We start from the raw sequence: 25,710 nt of genomic DNA on the forward strand, positions 1-25,710 counted from the left end.
ACACACAAGAATATTCTCTTTTGTGTGTGTTGTCAGGAAACAGGTGATGAGGATAACTGGACCTAGGGTTACCTAGGTCCTGATTTTTATAATGATGAAAATTAGAGCTTTGAGTGCTCAGATTGAGTAGAAAGGTGCTTAATACATGTCAGTCCATTTACCATTTAACTGACTGTTACTAACATTATTGGAAATTTACATTTGCAACCACCCAAAAAATGTGTGTACTAGTGTATCTCAAAAAATGAGAACTGTTGTAAAAAAAGTTGCTTTTCCACTCAAAACTCCCAAATTCTACATATTATATTTTTATTATGCATTAAGTGAACGACTTTTTTTTTCATTTAAATTTTGATGAAGCGCCTCAGAAACAGCTTCCTGAACTCAAAGAGTCTAAAGTGTGCAGTCCACCCATATCTTGAGCTAATTAAGCATAATTCATATCACTGATCAGATTCACGGAGGCCCCACCCACAGGCCCTAAAAGATCCACTGCAAGTGTCAGATACCAAGAGAACCCTAGAGGTCTGGTACCCAATGGCTGTGTCCCAATTCAGGGTCTGCACGCTTGAAGTACGCATTTTAAGTGCGATTACGTCACCGCCACGCGACGACGGCTGTCCCAATTCGAAGTGTACTTCAAATGCATACTCCAAATGCACCGTCGATTTCCCCAAATATCAAGCGTGGTCCGGTGCATGCTTCGTGGTCCCATATATCCCACAATTCATAGCGCGGCGGTGGGTGTGGATAATTTTGCCGCAAAACACGGCAGAAGGGAGCGGCCGAAGAGTGAACTGTCAAAAGTAAGTACTGAATATGATGTCACTTATTTATGTGCAAATGTTTAATAACGAAGAACATTAAAACATTACTGTTGGCCACATGTCGGCAAAGTTGTGTGATATTAGTGATGTTTGTACTTTCAGTGTTAACTTGGTTTTAAAGCATATACAGTGGGGCAAAAAAGTATTTAGTCAGCCACCGATTGTGCAAGTTCCCCCACTTAAAATGATGATAGAGGTCAGTAATTTGCACCAGAGGTACACTTCAACTGTGAGAGACAGAATGTGAAAAAAAAATCCATGAATCCACATGGTAGGATTTGTAAAGAATTTATTCGTAAATCAGGGTGGAAAATAAGTATTTGGTCAATAACAAAAATACAACTCAATACTTTGTAACATAACCTTTGTTGGCAATAACAGAGGTCAAACGTTTACTATAGGTCTTTACCAGGTTTGCACACACAGTAGCTGGTATTTTGGCCCATTCCTCCATGCAGATCTTCTCGAGAGCAGTGATGTTTTGGGGCTGTCGCCGAGCAACACGGACTTTCAACTCCCGCCACAGATTTTCTATGGGGTTGAGGTCTGGAGACTGGCTAGGCCACTTCAGGGCTTTCAAATGCTTCTTACGGAGCCACTCCTTTGTTGCCCGGGCGGTGTGTTTTGGATCATTGTCATGTTGGAAGACCCAGCCTCGTTTCATCTTCAAAGTTCTCACTGATGGAAGGAGGTTTTGGCTCACAATCTCACGATACATGGCCCCATTCATTCTGTCCTTAACACGGATCAGTCGTCCTGTCCCCTTGGCAGAAAAACAGCCCCATAGCATGATGTTTCCACCCCCATGCTTCACAGTAGGTATGGTGTTCTTGGGATGCAACTCAGTATTCTTCTTCCTCCAAACACGACGAGTTGAGTTTATACCAAAAAGTTCTACTTTGGTTTCATCTGACCACATGACATTCTCCCAATCCTCTGCTGTATCATCCATGTGCTCTCTGGCAAACTTCAGACGGGCCTGGACATGCACTGGCTTCAGCAGCGGAACATGTCTGGCACTGCGGGATTTGATTCCCTGCCGTTGTAGTGTGTTACTGATGGTGACCTTTGTTACTTTGGTCCCAGCTCTCTGCAGGTCATTCACCAGGTCCCCCCGTGTGGTTCTGGGATCTTTGCTCACCATTCTCATGATCATTTTGACCCCACGGGATGAGATCTTGCGTGGAGCCCCAGATCGAGGGAGATTATCAGTGGTCGTGTATGTCTTCCATTTTCTGATGATTGCTCCCACAGTTGATTTTTTCACACCAAGCTGCTTGCCTATTGTAGATTCACTCTTCCCAGTCTGGTGCAGGTCTACAATACTTTTCCTGGTGTCCTTCGAAAGCTCTTTGGTCTTGGCCATGGCGGAGTTTGGAGTCTGACTGTTTGAGGCTGTGGACAGGTGTCTTTTATACAGATGATGAGTTCAAACAGGTGCCATTCATACAGGTAACGAGTGGGGGACAGAAAAGCTTCTTACAGAAGACGTTACAGGTCTGTGAGAGCCAGAGACTTTCCTTGTTTGAGCTGACCAAATACTTATTTTCCACCCTGATTTACGAATAAATTCTTTACAAATCCTACCATGTGAATTCATGGATTTTTTTTTCACATTCTGTCTTTCACAGTTGAAGTGTACCTCTGGTGCAAATTACTGACCTCTGTCATCATTTTAGGTGGGGGACCTTGCACAATCGGTGGCTGACTAAATACTTTTTTGCCCCACTGTATCTATATATAGATAGATAGAGATATATCTCATGATAATCTGACAATACTATAATATTGGTCATTTTATATTTACATTACCACAGTGAGATGATTTTAGTCTCATGAACAACATTAGCTAATTGTTATTTACTAACTAATCTTGAAATGACTGTTCAGTACAGAAGTGAAGCCCAACAATCGTGTTTTACAGTCCTGTGGTCTCAGCCTCAGATACTCAACTAATCAAAGTGATGTCATGACAAAAATGAATGACCAAAAAAACTTTTTTTTCTCTCTCCTTCATTTCTGTCAAACAAAGCTGTATGAAACATTTCTCCCGGTTAGTATCATGGTTGCTAGGCAACCTGAACAGCGCGACGAAGGCAAGACCGTCCCATTTCACAAGCCTCTCACTTCCGCACTTCTCGTACTTATAGTACGCACCGTACGTAGTACGCGTAGTGCGCGTACTTCAAGCGTGTAGACCCTGAATTGGGACACAGCCAATTCAGGGTCTGCAGCCTTAAAGGCCGCATTTTAAGGCCGATTACGTCACAGCAACGCGACAAAGGCTGTCCCAATCCAAAGGCTGCTCGAAATGCGGCCCTCAAATGCGTCCTTCATTTCCCTGAATTTTAAGGACGTGTAGACTTCGTGACCCAACATATCCCAGAATGCATAGCGCGGCGGTGGGTGTGGATAATGTTGCCGGAAAAAAAAACAGTGGATGAGGGGCACCCGAAGAGTAAACTTTAAGTAAGTACTGAATATTATGTCACTTATTTATGTGCAAATGTTTACTAACGAAGAACATTAAAACATTACTGTTGGCCACATGTCGGCAAAGTTATGTGACATTAGTGACGTTTGTACTAACTTGGTTTTAAAGCCTTTACTTTAAAATATACGCTGTTCAATAGCTGAGCTTAATCTTACAGAGAATGATCAAAGCTCATGTAGAAAGAAACAAACAAATGAACAAAAGATTTTCTCCTTCATTTCTGTCAAACAATGCTGTATGAAACGTTTCCAGATGTTAGTATCATGGTTGCTAGGCAACCTGGGCAGCGCGACGGAGGCTAGACCGTCCCATTTCACAAGCCTCGCACTTCCGGCCTTAATGGTCTTTGAGTACGCGGCCCTTGTGGACCGTTAAAGCTGCGTACTTTAAGGCTGCAGACCCTGAATTGGGATACAGCCAATGTTCCCTCTAAGCTGCGCGCGTGCGCAATTGCACACTGCTGGCACGGTCTCTGCGCACAGAAAAAAAATCTAACCTGAATTGAAATTAAAACTTTAACAATTCTGTTTTGCAGTGTTAGTCAGTAAGTGACTGGCTGCTCCCGTATGGGATTAGAACGATGCCACCTTATCCCATAGTCCAGCCAATGATGCGATTCACATTCGTATATACGCAGCTAATCAACGTCGTTGACAGGCTATGACAGCGTCCTTATGTGCCGACACCGGTGTTTTAGCTAGCAAAGCGGCTGATGTGGAGTGAAGCCACATTAATGACAACGTGTACAACCATTGGAGATGTGAGCAGGACAGACGGAGCAATTGATGGAAAAAGTGTGGACTTTATACCAGTTTGTAAATTGAGTTGATAGGCCACGTAAAACCAGAGTTATGATAAAAATATCTGCAATGTTTGGTTTTCTTCCTGAATACTATCGTTGTTTATATTTACTGAGGGAAGAAACGGTAAAAATGGTGTTTTATAAGGAAAACGCTCTCCGCCTGTGAGCAAAGTTGAAACCAAAAAAACCAACCCTTTCCTATTCGTCGAAAAATGTACCATGTCGACCAATCAAAAGATGATATGGCAACATGGTATTTAGTTGTTTAGGAAGGGGGAAGTTTTAGGAGTGACGCGGTGTTTTGAGATGTGAGAGGTTCGCCATGTTTAGTGCAAATCTTGTGTAGTTAGTGTGTAGTGTAGTCAATAGTTTTCTTGTGTGCGTCAGAACAATGAGGCGACTGCTGAATGTTACAGGTGTTACAGGAGTGACACATCTCCTGTTGTCAGGCCTGCAGGTATCAGGCTGCTGTTCTCCTTTATCTCATAGTGGACAGAAATAATTTTTTGGAGTGGCACAAATAATTTGTGTGGCATCAAATTTGATGCAGAACAGCTGATTGTTCTGTAAATAGTTTGAAATGTTTATTTTAAAAAAACGTCTTGGCTGCATTTTTAGGTAAACAGCTGCAAAAAACTTTGTTTACAAAACTCAGTTACTTTTTTGAAGAAGTAACTATATAATTAATTGCCCAACATTGGTCATTATATACTGTATTTTGCAGACAGAGAGTTACAGGACTCGCTCCCAGACCACAGACTCATAATACAAGTCAGAGCTTTATATATATATATATATAAAAAAAGAAAAATTAAGTTGTGTTTTGGAGTTCAAGTTATTTTTACTTCCAATAGTGTGAACATACTACACAGGTCAATGACTAGATTTTTTTTTAATTTTCATTGTAAGTGGGCTAAAGCAGTTAATTAAAAGTAGTCTAACATAAATGCAAATGCTGTAATTTGATTATTTTAACCTTAGAACACTATCGCTATAAATAGTAACACGATCACTAATGCCGGGTGATTTATACCCGGTATAATATAACCAATGAAAAGTAATCAAATATATCAAAATATGACAACACATGACAAATTAGAGTGGTCTTCTTTTACTTTCAACTGTGCCATGTCTAACAAAATGAAAAATAAAACTCCTAAAACAAAATAATGACTCTGGAAAGCTGGTCTTTGGTCCACCCATTCCTGGGACATTTGAGACTTCCCTGGTGATGGCACAGGCTCCTCGACACGCAAACAGCTGCAGGAGTGAGAAATCATGTAAATGTATTTTCTCGGGTGTAAATCACCCAGCGATAGTGTTCTAGGGTTAATAAACCATGTAACTTGGATGGATTCGATGCTGGTGTGACCACAGTGCACACGTCTGCTGTTGCTCACAGTAGTCCAAGGGACCGCTCAGGGAGTTTGTGTGTTCGCTCAGACACATGAAAAATTAGAGGGAACATTGCTGGTACCCATTACCTGGTTCATAAAGCAGGTGGTCTTAATTTGATGTTTCATTGCTACAAAGGTCAGAGCAGGTTTAATATGCTTTGAAAGTTTGGTGTGCAATAATTAAAATAGCCTTCTTCATGTTTAGTTTCCACTCTAGGATCAGTAACCAGCCCTCTACTTGACCAATTCCAGGAAATGACTACTCCCTGCCAAGAAACAGTCTGGAACACAACCCACCATAAATCAGCAATGAACGTTTTAATTCTTCTGCTTTATATGAGCTAAACACCAAAGATATAATATGTAAACAACTGAGCTTTACAGCTGCTGTCTTCATTCTACGCTGAGTTAGAACTGGCTGGAAGGCAGTGTTGTAGCTGTGCATGTGCAATACAGACATGTGAGTTGTATCAGTTTCCCATGTGATTCTATCTATAGCAACTTCCTTAAAGGGGCAGTGCCCTCAAAAGGATAGCAAATCATTTTAAAGTTGTAAATTTCCTTTCACGCAATCGTTAAATATACCATCAGGCAGACAGATAATTTTGTCAGTCAAGCAGTGAACAAAAAAACAGAGGACCTCATAAGCCTACCCTAAATCCTTCAATTAAAATATATCACAAACAGAGAAAAGGGCTTTCCAGGTGTGCAAACATCAATCAGCTGAATGCACTTTTCACACAGCCAACGTCAGCATTTGTAACATTAACACACCTGACATTTCTCATGACTTTAGCTGCCACACACAAGGCAAACACAGAGGCGCAGGCATGCAGAAATGCACTTATTACATGTTGTCCATCGAATGATTGAATCAGACCGCACACACCACAGGCTCTGTTGTTTGCACAGCTGGACAGAGAAAGTGGTTATCTAGGATTGAAGCCATAATGAAGCTAAATTGCAAGAGAAGGTGAGGATTTATTCACATATGGACTGTTCACATACGTTGACGGATATATTTAGAACACAGCAGGTGCAATGAGTCCTAGAAATGTATTTATGAGATTGAACGCACCACTTAAATTCAATTTAGTTTTATTTCTAGAGCACCGATTGACAACAGCAGTTGCCTCAAGGGGCTTTAAATTGTAGAATAAAGATCCTGCAATATTAGAGGGAAAACCCCAGCAATCAGACAGCACCCTATGAGCAAGCACTTAGCAACAGTGGGAAGAAAACAGGGTCCGGGGTATCATTAGAAGGCACAGCATGATTTTTACTGCTATGCAGATGATATCCAGCTTTATTTTTCCATGAAGCCAAATGATAAGCACCAATTAGTTAAACTGCAGGAATGTCTTAAAGACAAAGATCTGGATGACCTCTAACCGGTCGCAGCAGATGGGTGCTCCTCCCTGAGCCTGGTTCTGCTGGAGGTTTCTTCCTGTTGAAAGGGAGTTTTTCCTTCCCACTCTCAACTTAGTGTTTGGTCATAGGGGGTTGTTTGATTGATGGGGTTTCGCTGAATTATTGTAGGGTCTTTAATACTAAGCGCCTTGAGGTGACTGATGTTGTGATTGGTGCTATAAAATAACATTTAATTTAATTTAACTGAATACTTAGGATATCAGGGTCAGTAAAAATGTAAAAAGTGAAAGTCTATCACAGTTTTGATATACTTCATTTGGGTTTTTTGTTTGTTTTTCTTCTACTTCACAATTTACTGTCTCTAACCCAACTGTTTTAATTTTAATGTAACTTGCTGCAACACTGTAACATCATGAAACAGGTGAATTTTGGTTATCTTCGAGTGATTTTACATTAGGTATTTCAGGTCTTCTTGCTAAAAGTTCACCATCTGCAATTAGGAATTTATGGTAAATGGTAAATGGCCTGTATTTATATAGCGCTTTACTAGTCCCTAAGGACCCCAAAGCGCTTTACATATCCAGTCATCCACCCATTCACACACACATTCACACACTGGTGATGGCAAGCTACATTGTAGCCACAGCCACCCTGGGGAGCACTGACTCTTATATACAAGAGTTTTATCTTTTTTATATCACTGTTATCTCATTGGTGGACGTAGGACGTAGAATTTAGAGACTTTTGGTGAATTTAAAGCTCAGCTCTCACTCATGTCACAGTTATCTTTACAGAGAACATAAGTTATCACTTACGTCCTCCGGAAAGATGCCATCCTCTGCCATCACCAGGATTGCACTTACTAAAATCCTTTAACTAAATTGTATCTGGTAATGCCTTTAGTGCAATGCAGTGCAATGGAAACTTTCCATCTCGTGTTACCTCTCGTGTTACCTGTAAATTGTAAATATTGTAAAACTTTTCTTCTGTCATTTAATGGTCGGGCATTGTACAGCTACAAGCATTTCACCCCCATGTCATACTGTGTATGGTTGTGTGTGTGTGACAAATAAAATTTGAATTTGAATTTTTACCTGCTGGCAGGATGACCACATCATTCAGCATTCTTACTTGAAAGTAGAGCAGGGCGATATGGCCAAAAATATTTATCACGATATATATTTGAAAATTTGCGATAACGATATAACTGACGATATAATTGATGCGAGACAAAATACAACTCCACAACATTACTAGCGCAAAAAGACAACCTTCCATTTATTTTCACTTAAACAAGAAGCTGGTTTTTATGTACATTAAAGCTTTATAAAAATGTAACAGTGCAAATGCAAATTCCTTGCTGAGAGTTTAACCAAAAGGCATTTCCAGTAGAAATGGGCTGACATATCCTGAGCATAACCATGTATAATAGCCACTGAAGTTAAAAAGAGGTGCTTTGCAACATTAAACTGCAGTGTGCAGTGCGTATTTTTCGGACCATAAGGTGCACGGGATTATAAGGCACATTAAGTGAAACAAAGCAGTCAGATAAATCAAACTTTATTAAACTCATTCTTCTTGCTTCCTCCACTTCTGTACCATTGATTCATTAATGTTGAATTCTCTGGCAGCTGCTCTATTCCCATGTTGTTGCAGTATATTAATGACTAACCTTGTATTGTGGATGGATAATCTCAGTTGTTCTCCTGACTGAAGTTTGGTCCGTTTACAGCATCCTGCCATGCGACTGCATTTGTCTCTAACTATCAGGAACCTTAACGTTAACTTTTATATGTGGAAAAGTGTTAGTGTTCCTCCTCCAGCTTCACTGTTTATGTTATGCTAACATAGCTGTATCGCCAGTGTTGCCAACTCCTCAGTAAGGAAAATCGCTATTGGCTGTCCTAAAAGTCGCTAGAAGTCGCTAAATGACGTCATCGCCCAATTTGCATAATTGGTCATGCTAATCTAATTGTAACCTATGTTGTTGTTGAGAGAAATAACATCGTGGAAGAGACATAAAGTGAGTAAAAAACGTCCTAAATGCATTTAGAGTTTATTTAGAACTACAAATTAAATTTCTTTTAGTAATTATTGTTTTTTAATGTCACAATTCCAACCCTACTCCTTTACCCGGGCTTGGACCGGCAAAAGTGACCCGAAATAGGCACTCTGGTGGAGTTACTTTGTGTGTGTGTGTTTATAAGTAGTTTTAAACCTTGTGATCCACAAAACAGCATAAGAGTAAAAGAGTAAAAGAAGAACTGACTGCGTTACAGCACCCGCTGCTTGTTGAGAGTAAAAGCGATAAGCGCTTTCACGTCTTTTTCTGAAAATTCGCTAAATATAGCGACAAAGTCGCTAAGTTGGCAACACTGTGTGTCGCTAGCGATCACAGAGCACATCATTATATACCAGCTAGCCCAACTTCAGTAACCCTACAAACGTCACTGCTGTTTAGTTTCCTGTCTTCATTTATGTTGGAAGTGATAGCAGAGCTGTACGTTTGAATTTTTTCAGAAATCTCTCAGTCAGAACATGCTATATCATGCTTAGGTAACTAGCGAAACTAGCGAGCTAACTTCCGCTAGCTTCCTGCTAACTTCTAACTCCGTTAAATGTAATAAATTTTGTTTTCATGGATGCCTGGAAGTTAAACTTCATAGTTACACCTGGTAAAGCAGCAATGCTGATCGTTTTATTAAAGATGAAAGAATTTAGACAGTTTTTAACTCTAAGTGATGCTGCAGTGTTGTTTGACCTGAAGCATACGGAGTTTAGCACCCAGATTACTCCCAGATTTAAGAGCATCTTAGTCCGACAAATACGACAATAACGACGGCCGCTTGCATGTTCTGCAAAAAAATGCGCTTTGTCGTGTATCTGACGGACAAACACCAAACCAGTTCCACATCACTGAAGTTGCACCATTTTTACAAACCAATTCTGGTTCATCTGTCATCGGCCATGTGCGTATGAAAACAAAGGCACTGTGCATGCGCGTTTTTCTCATATTCTATCGCGATATTTCATTTTCCTATCGTTGCTTAACATTATGCCGGTATTACCGTGAACGGTATAATATGGCCCAGCCCTAACTGAAAGTGTCTTGTCTTGTGCTCAAACAGACTCCAAGTACAATATCATGCAAGATACCAAATGTCTGGAAGATCACTGCTATCAAGAAGGCCATTCTAACCAGGCCCTATGAGGAGAAGGAGAACTGGTTCATGTGCTGCTATGGCCCACTGATATTTATCTATGATCACAAAATTTAGCATAAAATAAATAATTTAAGAAAGTGGGGGTGTTTCTCAATTTAAGCTCACAGATATGCATGCACATCAGCATGCATCAACTCCACTGTCACCAATGGAATATAATTCTATAGGAAGTACTGTGCTGAGTAAAGCAGAAAAATCATATTTTGAATCATTATTGTATGGAGGTCATATGTCAGAGGCCACATTTTGAAAAAATCAGCACAGATATTACAATAAAAACAGAACTTTATGAAAGTGGTTGACCCAGAGTCATGTAGACATTGAGAGCCTCAGTAAACCATCCATCAATGCCTCATCGGGTAAGTTACAATAAAACCTTCACCAAACTAACAGATGCCAAAACTAAGGATGTTTCCTCTATATTTTAATTTTAGCTAGTTTTCAAAGATTACAAAAGTGTTTCCCAGTTATTTTTTAATTTAACTTAAACCTTGTTTTCAGTTTAGTGTTAGTTAACTATGATAAACTTGTACAGAACAACAAACCTGTGAGAACTAGAGTGTGTCTCGCAAAGGCTAAATGAAAACAACACACCCATAAACACAGACATACATTTCAGCTAGGGCTGCCACAAATGATTATTTTGATAGTCGACTAGTCACCGATTATTTTTGCGATTAGTCGACTAATCAGATCATGCATCCATTGGACATAAAACGTACAGCTTATTGCACCAGCATGCATCTGCTCTTATATAACTATCATTAGCTTACAGCTTTAAGTGTTTAAGGTATGTGCTAACTAAAAATAAAGACAAGATGATACTTTATTAAATTTTAATGAAATTTGCAGATTGTTTCGGTGAAGTTTAATAAACTCCTTGCTATCTAAAATATAACGGGACACCGCAGTATATTCTCGAGTATCTCACACTTCTGATAATCAGTTGTCTGCTTGACTTTTTTCAGCTGTGTAAAAACTATAACGTTGATCTCAGCCAAACTGATTTACTCAGGAACAAATAAAATACTAAAAAAAAAGCCAAACAATAACATTTTGAAGTTATCTAAGTGACTTATATATGTTTAACCTGAGTAGTGAAAAACGGCGGTGGGTTTGAAAACGATTTGCCGGGAGTCCGGTGTTCTCACGGGCTCTAGTGAGCCTTGCCCCCGGCTAGCTATCGAGCTGGTGGGTAACAGACGTCTCTGAAAACTTTTGAAAATATGTGGTGTCTTGATAAACTGAGCAGATATGTGAGGTTTACACAGCTACATTCTCGCCTAAAAACATGTTAAACGTTTATTTTGTGACCCAGAAAGAATAATAAGAGTAATAGTAAAACTAACTAGCTGCCGCCATTGTTGGAAACTGAGCTGGGCTGCGCTATGAATTCTGGGACAGAGCTACTTCTTCTTCTTTGGGGTTTAACGGCAGCTGGCATCCTTGTACATGCAGTGCTGCCATCTTCTGTTTCAGTCCGTTATTACACTCTTAAGTCCCACTACTTATTCCTGCCTCTTTTGTGATCTTACAAAGCTTCAAACAATGTGTCGACTATTAAATCAGTCGTCGACGATTTTGACAGTCGACGTAATCGTGACTAGTCGACTAATCGTGGCAGCCCTAATTTCAGCTGAATCATTTCTATTTGTATTAGAGAGGGAACTGTAGTTATTATACAACCACAATGCTACAGTCAAACTATCATTCAAATAAAGCCTGCATCATTAAATATGAGGCTCCTTATCCGATCTATTATTGACAGTAAATCAATAATAAATTTATTGATAATAATATGATAACTTAATACTGTTCAGCTGATATACTGTATGTTCACTCGGATGAATCTGCTTTATTCATTATTCATCACAGTAGGCTAAATCATTCATTGTTAGATGTGAACCTGGCTCTCCTGCTAACCTACTCACCAAGAGGGATATAACTTCTCTCACTGCTGCTGTTTTTTTGTATTTGGGCCACACAGTGCTTATCACAATGGGTGGATGGCAATACTTAATAGATGCACCTTAACCCATTCCTCCATTTTTAGTTAATGGCGACTCACAGGGGATGATTGTACAGAACCCTAAGCTAACCCTGAGCTGTGGTCCTTGCCATCTCGTGTTTCCCAACCACAGATGACGTTAGCTTCTTCCTAAGACGAGGGAGTCACTGGCGAGGCAGCTGATTATTTACTCTATATTTATCATCACAAATTCCATGTAGCATTTCACACATCATTTAAGAAAGTAAGGATGTGCCTCAGTAGAGGTAATAGAGCATGCATCCCCTCTATTGGCACAAATACAACATTGTCACTCGATGACAAATGGTGCACCGAGTGAACCAAAACGATTCACGTCGGCTGGGTAAACCAATGTCTGACCTGCATTCACTTCTAACAAGTATAAAAGCACAACACACCCTCTAAACACAGACAAGCACTTTGGTTGAAAAGCTTTCTATGTTTTGCGCTTTGTTAGCTTAAAATGTTCTTAAAGTATACACAACATGGAAAACTGCACTGAATGGGAATGATTATATTCCCTTCTCGAAGCACACATAAACAGTCACACACCAAGAAAGGACTATTTGTGAAACTACGCTATAGACACGTGCAGGAAGCATGTTGGTTCTTTGTCTGATTATGACATGTATGTTACTTGGACCCTTGCCTGCCCTAATGTGCTCACATGTGTAATTTTATCTTGGGATTTTACAGTCATTTAACTTTACAGCCAGTTCTCCGGGTAAAAGTCCAGCAGAGTTCATTACCACAAAGTGCAGCCAAAGTTTCTAAATCCTCTACTGTGCAGTTTAATGGGGGAAACTATGCTGCACTGCATGACAGCTTTAAGTTAGCTTGGGAGATACAGGCCCTGTGAACCACTTACTTTTTAACTGTCTGTTTTACCACTTCCATCCTCTTTGCTGTTTCACAACCAACTCAAGTTCCCAGTTTGCACTTTATTCCCTTTCTCGCTTCCCTAATCCTGACATATTCTTGTCCACTTTCACAGCTGCTCAGGCAAAACATGAGGAAATCGTCCCTTCCCTGTTATTTCTGCTTATCTGACCCTCCTCCTCCCCCTTCTCCTTTCCTCCACTCCTTTTCCTTGGCATCCTCTCGGCTGCTGGTTTGATAACAGGCTGTCACAAGCATTTAATGTTTTCTCAGAAAGTGTTGGCTGCACCTTGAGGGCCACGAACGCACCAGGTCCGTGGTCCTGGCTGGCAGAACAGACAATTGCATTTGCAAGCAAATTAGAGAGACACACATCTTAGTGGAGAGGTGCTGAAGGGGCAGAAAGAGCACTCCCTCTTCCTCCTGTTTCATATGTGCTTTGATTGGACAGTGATTGTTATATGTGGCCCTCATTGTAACCCTGCAAAGGGCAGCAGTACAAACAAACGGTGTAATTACAAGAACCTAATGTGGGAAAGTGAGGAAAGTCAGAGCAGGGGGAAGCCAGCAGGGTCTTCTGGTGTTGTTGCATTTTCTCTGTAGCATTTGTTTTTGTCTGTGTGACTGGTATTTGAACTGACACTGACCTAAATTCTTTAGTGCCTGACAGCAGATATGCAGGCAGGCAGGCAGGCAGGCAGGCAGTCGATGGAACTGTCAGACTAACAGAGAGTGAGGCAGCGGTCAGGCATGGGGAACAGAAAGGACAGAGGTTCACTCACATCGGGAAAAACAACTTCAGTCACCGCACCAACGCCACAGATGCTAAAATCCTGCCCTGAAGTTTTGCACCTGCCAACCTGACTGCTCATTTGCAGGAGTGTGTGTCTGAAAGTTGTGTAGCTGCATCGAAACAGCCGGGAACAACAGGGATTCAAAGTTTTGACGTTACACCACATACAGCAGCGGTCCCCAACCCCCGGGCCTCGGACCGGTACCGGTCCGTGAGTCGTTTGGTACCGGGCCGCGAGAGTTGAGGCTCAGGTTTTCAGCGTTATTTTGTTATCGCTTTTATCGTTAACTCGGTTTTCCTGGGTCTTTTCACGTGTGTTATGAATAAATCTTCTTTTTTCGGTACCGGTACTAGTTTTATTTTGTTGTATTTATCCGCGACACCTTAAAGGCCGGTCCGTGAAAATATTGTCGGGCATAAACCGGTCCGCGGCGCAAAAAAGGTTGGGGACCGCTGACATACAGTATGTCAATCAGCGTCTTTGATTCAGAGCTCATTATTCTTACCAGACTTAATGAATTCAAATGTTTTAAATTTAAGACAGGACCTGGTTTAAAACCACTCGCAGTCAACTGCCATCTTCAAAATGTCACGATGGCGAGAAAACATCAAAGACTGGGAGAAAGTCTGCGACCAGTTTCCCACTGAATGGTTTAAGCTGACAACTACATGCAATCTGTTTGTGGTAATATCTCAAAAATGACCAGAATATAACCGACTGAGTCGAGTCCACCACTGCACAGAAACACGCTGTAGCATTCATCACTGCACATGGATCACAATGTGTTGGCAATCTGCCTGCATTTATAAATTAAAGGGTAATTGTTTGCGAACCTTTGCCAGTCTACCTGAGAGGGACTGCACTCAGTCCAAGTTGGACAATTGGAAACAGCTCACTTGGTGAAAGGCAACCTGTTTCCAATCGCCTTGATATGGAAAGTGGTCCTGCTGAAGTTGAGGGTGTTGTACAGTAGGCTCAAACTCTGGGTGATCATCTGGCCACCTCAACCACTCAAAAGCAAAAAAAAAAAAAAAGAACAATCACCAATTTTTCCTAGTGTGACCGGGCAAGACAGTCAAAAAACAAAAACAAAACAAAAAAACCTGCGGTACTAGAAAGTGGCAGTCCATTCCCTTTATTTTTCTTTCTTTCTTTCCCAATCTTGAATGTTTTTGTGGATTTTATTTTCCATTTTTGTCCAATGGAAATAACCCTACACCCAGCCCAACTTTGAACTATTCAGGCAGTGCAAAACTGACGTGCAACACCAGATAAATACTGGCTACAATACACCATCATATTTGCAGATATTTTGGCCAATACCAGTGCTATGCCAAAAAGTGATCATTTGCAAGAAGTGATTTGGTATCAAGCCAGTCTGAGCCAGAAAGAACATTTCTGTCACAAAGTGACAGCTACAAGCAGTTTTGGGCAAAGCGACTTTTTTAGATCATTTATTTATGAATGTAAATGTTTCACCGACATTAAAAATGTTGTTTTCAAGAGAGGTCTGGCCAAAAAGGCAGCAGAAATTGCAAAACCTATAACGTAACAGTTAGGTAAGGTCTGGATCGGTTATAATGTAGAAGACAGAGTCATAAAGATACGGATTTCCTTACTTTATACATAACCTCTTTGTAAATCCTGCTGACTGCAGACTATTTATCATACATACATAAGCAGAAATACTGGACATAAAATCATTTTTTGACTGATATTCAGCTGATGTATCAGCACATCCCTACCAAATGACACTATGTACAAAGATTTGCATTCTAGGATTGAGAACATTCACTATCCTCATAGTAAAGGTTTCCCTTGTTAGGTAAGAACAGCACACAGCCTGTTTTCTAAGGAGTGTTTAGTACCAGAAGGCGCCCAGTGCATTTCCCTCCCCTCCTATGCATTATTATCATTGTTATTATTATTTATTACTACTGGGGGGGGATTGCCAACTTGTACTTAAAATGCAAGTGTGCAATATTACACCTATTGCGTCAAATGCAACGTTTGTAATCCACACATCGCGTCATTTTTCACATGGCTGCTGGACTCCTCCTCAGCATCACGGCCAGTCTCCACCTGGATCATAGAGCGAACACAAACCAGCTGCTTTTATCTGTACAATCCAACAACACGGGCCAAGACACATGTCAGCCTTATGGATGCGAGCAACAATCATTTACGCGAACCCCTCCAGCTCACGTCCTCTTACGGTATGTAACACAAAGTATGCGCTGGTTGATTAGCTGTTACTCAACTTGCTCTGCTGTTGCTGCGGTGATACAGAGGTTGACTAGCTGCTGGAGGGGAGGGGAGGCAGCCTCACGGAAGAACACCGTGAAGAAGAAAAACAATACGAATAAAAAAAAAACCTCCATCATTGTCAGCTCTGCACACAGTCAGCTGTGGATACAGGATGTGCCGCGTCTTCTCACACACTCGCTCACGGCCACAGTTGTGTAGTTAACCTTCCACAAAGCGCATCTGACCGCTACCAGCTCTGCTCGGAGCTTTGGCTTTAATCAGTTTATTTGCTCAGCTCGTCCGCGGAGCCTGAACACAAAACTAAAGTTTTCTGACGTGCAGCCTACCTGATATGCCCGCGCCGACCACTATAACATCGTAGGTGTTGCTGGGTGCAGTCATGTTGCTGGGTGGTGTGTCTTCTTTCACCTCTTGGTTGTGTCAGCTCGTTGCCGGACGCAGGGTGCACGGCGGAGAGCATCTGGATTAAAAAGCGCCGGGCAGGCCCACTCCCTGCAGACTCCGCCTACCCATAGTAAAGCGCTGCCCTGTGGGTTTGGAGGGTTAGAGAAAACAATTTATGGAATGAAAAAGAAAAAAAAAAAACAAAAAAAAACATAAGAAGAAGAAGAAAGTATAGATTACTTACTATAGACCCATTACAGTTCCGTGGCTCTGTGTGTCTTCTTTTTAGTCCTTTATGCTTTGCAGTAGGCCTAGTTGTAAAAGCACAGATGTCCCTGACTGTGGTGCTGTAACTGTCTGGCCAAAGGCTTATCAGCATATTTCTTATCAGCATAGTATTATATAATACCAGGGTGTGTACACTGAGTTTTCAAGTTTAACCGTCATCTTACTTTACACAAAGCTAAGTAGAGCGTGAGGTGCATCCAAAGAATGCATCTGGCTGCACAAAGACACAGAACAGCTTTATACTTGCTATGGCAGCTCCTATCTATCTATCTTTGAAAAATTCCCCAAATCACTGCTGAATGAAAAAAACGAATTATCTAGGATACTCAGGAGTCTCTCAGCATAGTCATTTTATCTCCTTCTCAACGGCACTGCTATTGCCTTATATTTTTATGACTTTGTTTTCCTCTGTCTTTAAAAGATTCAGCAGCATTATCATAGGTGATGCATGCAACCGTCATGTTGTATTCTTTAGTTTCTGTTGCCTTCTTGTGGTTGGTTTGTCACAATTAGCCAAGAACTCATCTCTGCACACGCTGTGTGGAGTGCACACAGCCACATCATGTGCTGTTTGGGCTGTGTGCCATATAGCTTGGTTGTGTTTCAGCTAAACCTGCTCAAGGTTTTCTTGTGCATAAACTTAAAACTTGATGATTGAGAAACAGAGAAAGCTGTCATTAAGCAAGCATCAAGGGACTCTGAGGTTATTCAAGCAACTTTGTTCACTTTAGGGATCTCTTGAAAAACCTTTAATATCTCAATTTTGTATTGTGAATTATTAAATGAATAAATATAAATTATTAAATATATTAAATCTATGTATTGTACATTTCGGATACGGGGAGAGAATGGAGAGAAACGATGCAGACACGGCGATGACAGAGGCCTGGGAGTTTGAGGGTTCCGTGCTGTATGTTAGCTATTCCTGGGACTGCGCTCTTCTGATGTTGTGCCTGTACTCTGCTGGTTACAGCTCCTAATGTTCCTATTACCACTGGGGCCACTTTGGACTTTACCTTCCACATCTGCTCCAGATGTTCTTTCAGCCCCTGGTACTTCTCTGTTTTCTCATGCTCCTTCTTCCTGATGTTGCTGTCCACTGGGATTGCCACATCTATCATAACTGCGGTGTTCTGTTGCGTGTCAGCCAGTCTGGTTGGCTGGCCACCAGCTGGTTGTCTGTCTGGAACGGGAAGTCCCACAGGAACTTAGCCCTGTTGTTCTCAACCACCTTCCAAGGTGTGTCCCATCAGGACTTGGGGACTTCTCCCATACGCAGCACAGATGTTCCTGTACATTATCCCACACAGTCTGGTTGTGCCGTATTCCTGTAATCAGAAGCATCTTTAAATATAATGCAGTCCAATACAGCATCAGCAGTAACTCTCTGATGTGTTCTGGTAATGTATCAGTGATGCTGTATTCTTTCTTTAAAATCATCATAATTCCTCATTATGTGGCACTCTATTCCATGAAAACAGTGCCTGTATTCTCAAAACATCTGAAGACTGGGTTAGGTTAAATTTGTGTAATACTTCTGAGTACTTCTCCTGGCCTAAGAATAGAGTTATTTATTTATTTTTAAATTATTTTTTAATATTATAACAGCTCCTAAGGAAGCAATTTGGTGAGTCAGTGGCTCCTTGGCATTTTGATGTTTTGGGGGGGGAAACAACACTAAATCATTTTCCTAAGTGTGACTGAAAATTCCTGTTCCATTAAATGATGATGTGTATTTGTGGAGAATGCTGTGGTGGCTGTGTGAATGTGGCGGACAGGTGAGGGACTACAAAGAACTACAGACCAAAGGAGTCGGTGGGAATGCTACCATGACATGAAGTGTTTTAATCTCCAAAACATGTCTGTAATATTTAGTGTGCAGGGTAAGCTCCAGCTATATCCTCAATCTTTAATGTTCACTGTGTGCCGCTTCAGTGGGAAACAGAGGTGCGCACAGTGTGGTGGTTTGTCAGCAGAGGGCAGCAGAGGTCCAAGATGAGTTTGGTGACAAAGCCTTAAAATGTCAAAGACTGCTGCTGACCTACTGTAAGCAGGGTTATATTAGAGGTTTTCTGGTAACATTCTTTGGAAATCAGTATCCATCATTTCATCCATCCATCAGGCTATTACAAAATGAAAGTCAACTAAAACTGAACTAAAACCAATCTGAGCTCACCTGTACTTTGTTTCGATTTAACCAAGTGTGATTTTAGGCGTTATCGAGAATGACCTGTAAATAAAAGCAAGGCGTATTATTTCTCATATCTGAAACACAAAAGCAACGTACCTTACTGTCATTTGCCCTGCAACTTAATGAAACACCACAAAAGCCTAACATATGTGGTGTTTGGTTACACAGTGAGTTTAGATATGAATATAAAGGGTTTTTTTGTTTTACAAACAAACAAACAAACAAACAAACAAACAAAAACACATTTTACTGGAAATTAACTTTTCATCCCAGTTTTCCTACATTACAATCCTAGTAAACAACTTTTCCTGCACTGTGGATTTGGTTAATCTGTTTATTATTAAAAGCAAACACCATACTGGCACATCGAAGTGAGGAGAGAGTAGCTGAAGTTAACGATGCCTGAGCAGCCCTAATTAATCAAACTATTTCCAAAGTTTCAGGACGAAATTCTTTCTGGTTAGACACAAAGCGCAGACTGCCAAAGCCTCACATTAAGTTAAGATAAACTCTGCTGGATACTTTAGGACATAAACACTTTTTAAAGAAAATATGATCACAAAGAGTGCTGCCAATTTTAGGTTGCCTTTTTAAGAGCTTGCCAGAGACAATAGAATTAGCTTATAGAGGGTTGGCTCTGTCTTTACAGTTTATTGTGTTGTTGATTAACCCTTTACAGCCGATCGGAGCGGGCACGCTCTGTTTTGCATAACTATTTTTAAATCCCGGTAGCTCTGCAACCGTGTAAGCTAGCGCAATAATTTTTTTTGCATATGAAACTGGAGGAGTTGTACTTACATCTTATGCCATCAGCTTGTCCTAGGTCACAGTTTCCTTCCACATATAGCTTTGCAAAAACTGCATAAAAATCACTTGCAGCAACAAAAACATGATATTCCAGAAACACGCTTCGCCGATCCATCAGCTGTTTGTAACACTTCCTACGTCCATCAGCGCGAACTATCACATGACCGCATGACCTGCCCGAAACCGGAAGTGACGTCATTTTGCGGAAATGTAGTTTTTTACGATCGGGGCCTTATGAGCTTGTGTTTTACTTGTTATGTGTTTTAAAAAGTTATGTTTGACTTTATGACTTTCTGTGTCGTTTCTGGGATGCTTAAGACTCATATTGCACTGCTGGAAATAGTTTATTTTGATGCATATGCTGTTATTTTGCAAATTTGCACTATAATATTTATTTTCGTTTTTCCTGCAGTATATAAAAATTGGTGTATTTCAAAAATAAAACTATGAAGACACTCAAAATAAATTTCCTGTGGTGGGAAACTAGTTTGTGTAACTTTTTTGTATTTACAGTTTTGAGGGATAAGCCTCTTAAATTTCTCTAACTAGAAATATATCGTTAGCTTCATAGCATAATTGCCTAAGTCATTTGACTAAGTCAATGACTTAGGCACTTATGCTATGAAGCTAACGATATGTTAAAAAAACAAAAACGATTTTCAATTTTTTTGTAGTTTATTGCACTTTTTTGCAATTTATGTAATTACTATGCACCTAATGCAGACATATTATTAAAGTTTGGGCTATAATGGTTGTATTGATGTATAGCAACTTGAAATGCTCCCAAAAATGGCTCCACAGCATGTAAAAATATAATATAAGCTCTGGCGAACTTGGTTCTATGGTAGGTCTTAAAGGGTTAATGAGCACAGCCCCGGTCACAAAAATAAAATGAAATGAAACAACAAGCGAAACTTTCAGAGAGAGACCTGAAACACTGTGAGCTTACACCCTACACTGCCATTGTATTCATATTTCCTTAGTAAAGTAAGTGCTGACGGCACGCTCGCAAACCTCAAGCAGTGAATGGTCACATTGTGAACCCTCCAGCACATGGCTGTTGTCCACGTTTCACGTCTGGCATTATGATGGAAAGCTAAACATACAGAGGTGATTTTTTTTAAACGAGTCCAAATGAAATGCTTCTTTTCTACGATTTTTTATCAAACGCCTGAGTGGTTATGATTAGGCTCGAGACTGAATAAATGTGTGATGTCTGCTGATGTGAAGAGTTATATAATGACCACATCTGCCTGCCAGGCTGCCTTACACCTGGAAATGAAGAAAGTGGACCTGATGAATGATGTTTCTGCTGCTTTAATTAGAAGGCCTGGACCCGGCCAACAACAGTCTCGCCGATCCTATTTTGTTCTGCTGGGACAGCCTGAAAAGAGAGCTGTTAGCATCAGCCTTGAACCTTCTCTCATTCTGTCACACCAGTTCTCCTGTTAATTACACCTACTCGTGCCTCCTCACCACCGGCGCTTTTGCGCGCGTGTGTCGAGAAAGGTGAGCCACAGTGAGAGGAGACAGCAGAGAAAGGCAGATTAATCTCCGGAGTGGAAGGTAAAGCCATTTTTATGAGGTTCACGTGTGAAGCAGCCGGCCGTGCTGTCAGTTGTTGTCGGCACTGAAGTGTTCAGAGAGCAGCGTGTTGTGCTGTTTCACAGGGTACAGGTCTGAAAACAGCGAACACATGTGTGCAGGGAGTGGATACTGCAAGCAGAAAAAAACACATACACTTTGTAAGTGTCAGAGCTCTGTGTTCCAGGCTGTCACACTTCTCTGAAAAAGAATCTTACAGGATACTCGGTGAATCCACACAGTGGGCTTTGGGTGTGTGAGTGAAAGGATCCATCCTTCAGTTTTTCATCGTTTGCATTTCTTTTGCATTTCGTTTGCATGTGTTTTCTTTTTCTTTAGCTTTGTTGTGCCACAACCTGGGAAGGAGCAATCTGAGTTTCATCAAAATGTATATGTTGGCAATTTGATCAAAACCTAAATCAGAAACGGATCTACCCGTTGGTTACTTCATATTTGTCTTCTCTATGCGCTATGATGCAAAACTGTATAGAAGCAAACCATTAAATACCTGCAGTCACAATCCTAAAGCTTTTTTGTATTTCATTTCTTTTTTCAGTTCTATGAATTCATCTGCACGCAGCTGACTTTTATGGTTCCTGCTCTGGATTTGAATGTCTGCTATGAGCACTAGGGATGCACAAAGGATGATGCACACATATAATCCACTGTTACTGTTTTTAATTTCCCTTTAAGATCAGCTTCTCTTCTCCAGCTGTTTCAGGGCTGGATGAAGTTCATATTACAAGCAGCACATGTCATTGCTAAGCTACCACTGACTGCACTGAAATGTTTTAGCTTACAAAGTGGGATTCCAGTGACCATAGGATCAGCAGTCACCTCTCTGTCTGGGTTTATGTGACTTAGATTAGAGCTGACAGAACAAGAAGTCAGATCAGTTTCCTCATATTGTTCTCAGCAGACGGATTTGCATGGGGTAAATAAGGAAATGTATTAAGAGACAAAAATCCCCACAGATATCTACATCACCTCTAGGTGACTAGCTTCCAGTGTCTGTATTAAACTCCACCACTTCCATCTTAGTGGGTTAGATGTGTTTGCAAAAGGGACTTCTGGCTGTGTGGATGTTTTTGAGAAGACATCTGCTCCTTTGTATCTCAGTAAAAAAAAAAATCATAATAAAACTTGTACTTGCTTCAGTTCATAATCAATAAAAGTTCATTTTGTAAACTTTTCCCTCTCATTTTAAGTGAAAGAAATTCACACAAAACATATTATTTATCCCACATTAAGTTTGTCTTTCTCTTCATTGATTTATTTTTGAAGTGTTAAATTTTCTGATAAGACATTTAATGACATGTAGAGGTTTAATTAATAGCAGAACATCAAACAACTATTCCATTTCCTAAGACTGGCTTTTATTTTTTTTACCCATTTTAGTCGTTCTGCAGTGAACTGCACAAACTGATAAGTGATCTGTTAAGGCACCAGTCACACAGGCCTGCAGATGGGATGGCCGCCAGTCACTGGGGAAGAATAAGTACTCCCAGACTGGTTGCATGTGGTTGCTGGCAGTCACTGTGAAACTGATTGCTGATGATCGTTCATGCAGGGCTTAAAACAGTCAGTGACCCCAAGGTAAGTCCAGGTACCTCATGGCTGCAGGAGTTGCTAGGTGAAGCTGATCATACGGTGCTGCACTGAAAACCTCATTGTGATTGCTGTGGCTGCAAGCAGATGGCTACAGTCACCTTTAGTTTGTATGGAAGAGTGTTTGTTTGCAGACACTTGCAAACTTTTGCCAGTGACCAAAGTGATCACACAGAGGTTTTTGGAGCAACACCCTCTTCGATCAGTTTCACCCAGCAACAATCAGCAGCTGCTCCTCAACCAGTCGGGAAATCACTTCCCTAGTGACCAGACATTTTGAGAGTGCTACCAACTATCTCTGAGTAGCAGACATGTATGTGAGGGTAGTGAAATATATGTACAAGGACAGTGAGACTGTGGTCATCAGTGGCGTCGTTAGGCCTATTTTAGGGGTGCTGAAGCCTCCCTAAAATATTCTTAAGCCCCCCTAAATAATTTGGTGGGGGTTTTTTTGGGTTTTTTTTTTTTTTTTTAACTTATTCGATTTTTTTTTTACAGAACTTGCAGACAAATTCAATATAAAGATGCAGGAATATGAGTTTAAAGAAATAATAATATAAACCTGTCGCTATTCACACAAATATGATCATAACTCGGTTGGTCCCTTTCGCTTTACATTGTTAAGGTAGCGTCAGTGCTTCGTTATCCAATCCGTTCCAGTTGTTCACAGGGGACATCCACATGACTGAAAATCCAGTCCTCGTTTTCACTGCTACTTTACACTCCGCTCGTATACACCTGCAGAAACACTAGCGTGCATGTGGCAAACGGCAAGAAATCATGGATATACGCAAGTTTTTCAAGAAAGTAAGTTTTCATCACTGGCTGGTAGTAACAATTAGTTAGCTCCAGCTAACAGCAGAGAGTCCCATGTAAATAATGAACCAGGTGCTCCCCATTTTGTAAATAAAAACCTGGCTAGCGCACTAAGTTAAATTGTTAGCATAATTTTAATTTCTGTCACTCGTTTTAGCTCTGAAAAATCCAGCTGAGCTCATTCAGGTATGGTTATCATCAGTGGAAATAATAATAATCACTCCATCCCCATTAACCTGTAGGAGTCAGGGCAGAGGAGCACAGAGAGGCAGAGGGGAGAGACGTCTGCTGGAGAGGTGAGTCAAAGGATGGAGTCATTTGTGATGGAGACAGTCTGATTAGAATTTTATGGGACTCAATATGGATATGAAATATGAAACATTTCAGTCACGGTACAACATATAAGACCTGTTTAACTTGAGCTTTTATTTAGGAGAGTCAAGGTTAGAAAGTGGAGAGAGCAAAGAGAGAGATATGTATATAAGTCAAATTAGCCTGACTCACATATTTTTGAGGGTTCTATTTTAATATTACTTCAATTCAAGTAATTTAGTAATATTTTTCAGGGCTTTAAATTGCAACCATTTTAGTCACATGCGTGCTCAAAATATAATGTTTGTAACTTCAAAATATTTGGGAGCAACAAATTACTGTGGAGCGGGAGCAGAAGTCATGATATTAGCAATTTACATTACAATTCAGTATGTTTTAATGTATCTTGAAGGGTGAGGCAGAAGGAGTGGCTGAGGGAGAAAAGGGTCAACAGGCAAGTTCAAGTCAGAGAGAGCAAGGAGAGACAGAGGAGCTGCAGCAAATGGATCGAGAGGCAGAGGAAGATCAAGTTATTACAGAGAGAGGAGAGCAAACAGGCCAAGAGAGGGAAAATGATGAAGCAGCTGCAGCAACTCATTCTACTACAGGGTTTGATTTAGGTGACAAAGACACAGGGCCCAGACAGGTGAAGCTGAAGAGCTATCCACATGATACGTTTGGTACACAGAAGCGAGCATTTAACCACAGCTGGTTTGAAAAGCACAACTGGTTAGAATATTCAGTCAACCAGAGTGCAGCTTTCTGCTTCCCATGTAGAGTGTTTGGCAAAAACATCAAACATGATAGTTTGGTCAGTAACGGTTGCAAGAACTGGAAGAAAGCTTTAGTCATCTTTGGCAAGCATGAGATGGCACAAACACATAAGGACAGTGTTGTTACATGGAAAAGCTACCAGGGAACTAGCAAACAGGGAAACGTTGCACAGATGATAGCAACTGCAAATGTGAGTGAGATAGTCGAAAGAAGAGAGTATCTCAGACGAATTGTTGCAGTCACCTCTATGTTAGGGAGACAGGGACTCCCTTTTCGTGGCCATGATGAAGGTGAAGACAGCCCAAACAGAGGGAATTTTCTTGCATGCATGGAGCTTTTGAAGGAGTTTGATCCTTTTCTTCAAAAACATAATCCCCCATCAAATGCACAGTATATCTCACCAACATCCCAGAATGACATGATTGACTGTTGTGCCCAGGAAGTTACTAGTGTCATTGTATCTGAAATGACAAAGTCTAAAGTCTATTCCATCATGGTGGATGAGGCAAGGGATAAAAAGGCAGAGCAGTTAGCTGTTTGTGTCAGGTACGTGTCAGAGGGGGCAGTGAAGGAGCGTTTCCTTGCACTTGCAGAGATAAAATCATTTGATGCCCAGTCCATTGCAAATGAGATTCAGCAGCAGATCCAAAACTATGGTCTTGCAGAGCTTAAGTGTGTAGCACAAACATATGATGGTGCAGCCGTTATGAGTGGCTCCACTGGAGGTGTACAAGCACATTTTAGAAGGCTCCATCCTGAGGCTATCTATGTGCATTGTTATGCTCATCAACTCAACCTGGTTTTGTGCAATACTTGCAAGGCTGTCCCAGAGGCTGTGGAGCTTTTCAGCTTGTTGGAGTG

General features: G+C 40.9%; 1 protein-coding gene across 1 annotated transcript in view; it reads right to left on the minus strand.

The window, feature by feature from the left end:
* Positions 1-16,811, minus strand: part of LOC146615819 (amine oxidase [flavin-containing]-like) — a 55,021-nt gene extending 38,210 nt beyond the window's left edge. Inside the window, exons 1-2 of the mRNA XM_085375118.1 lie at positions 16,714-16,811; positions 16,412-16,612 (exon numbers count right to left, since the gene is read on the minus strand). Coding sequence (XP_085231244.1) covers positions 16,412-16,466 — 55 coding nt within the window. The 5' untranslated portion in view covers positions 16,467-16,612; positions 16,714-16,811. The remainder of the gene's footprint in view (positions 1-16,411; positions 16,613-16,713) is intronic.
* Between the last annotated feature and the right edge of the window lie 8,899 nt (positions 16,812-25,710).

Source organism: Diplotaxodon limnothrissa, linkage group LG16 (assembly GCF_057381915.1).
Source record: "Diplotaxodon limnothrissa isolate DT_005_m linkage group LG16, D_limnothrissa_male_GT1.1, whole genome shotgun sequence".
NCBI classification, from domain to species: Eukaryota; Metazoa; Chordata; class Actinopteri; order Cichliformes; family Cichlidae; genus Diplotaxodon; species Diplotaxodon limnothrissa.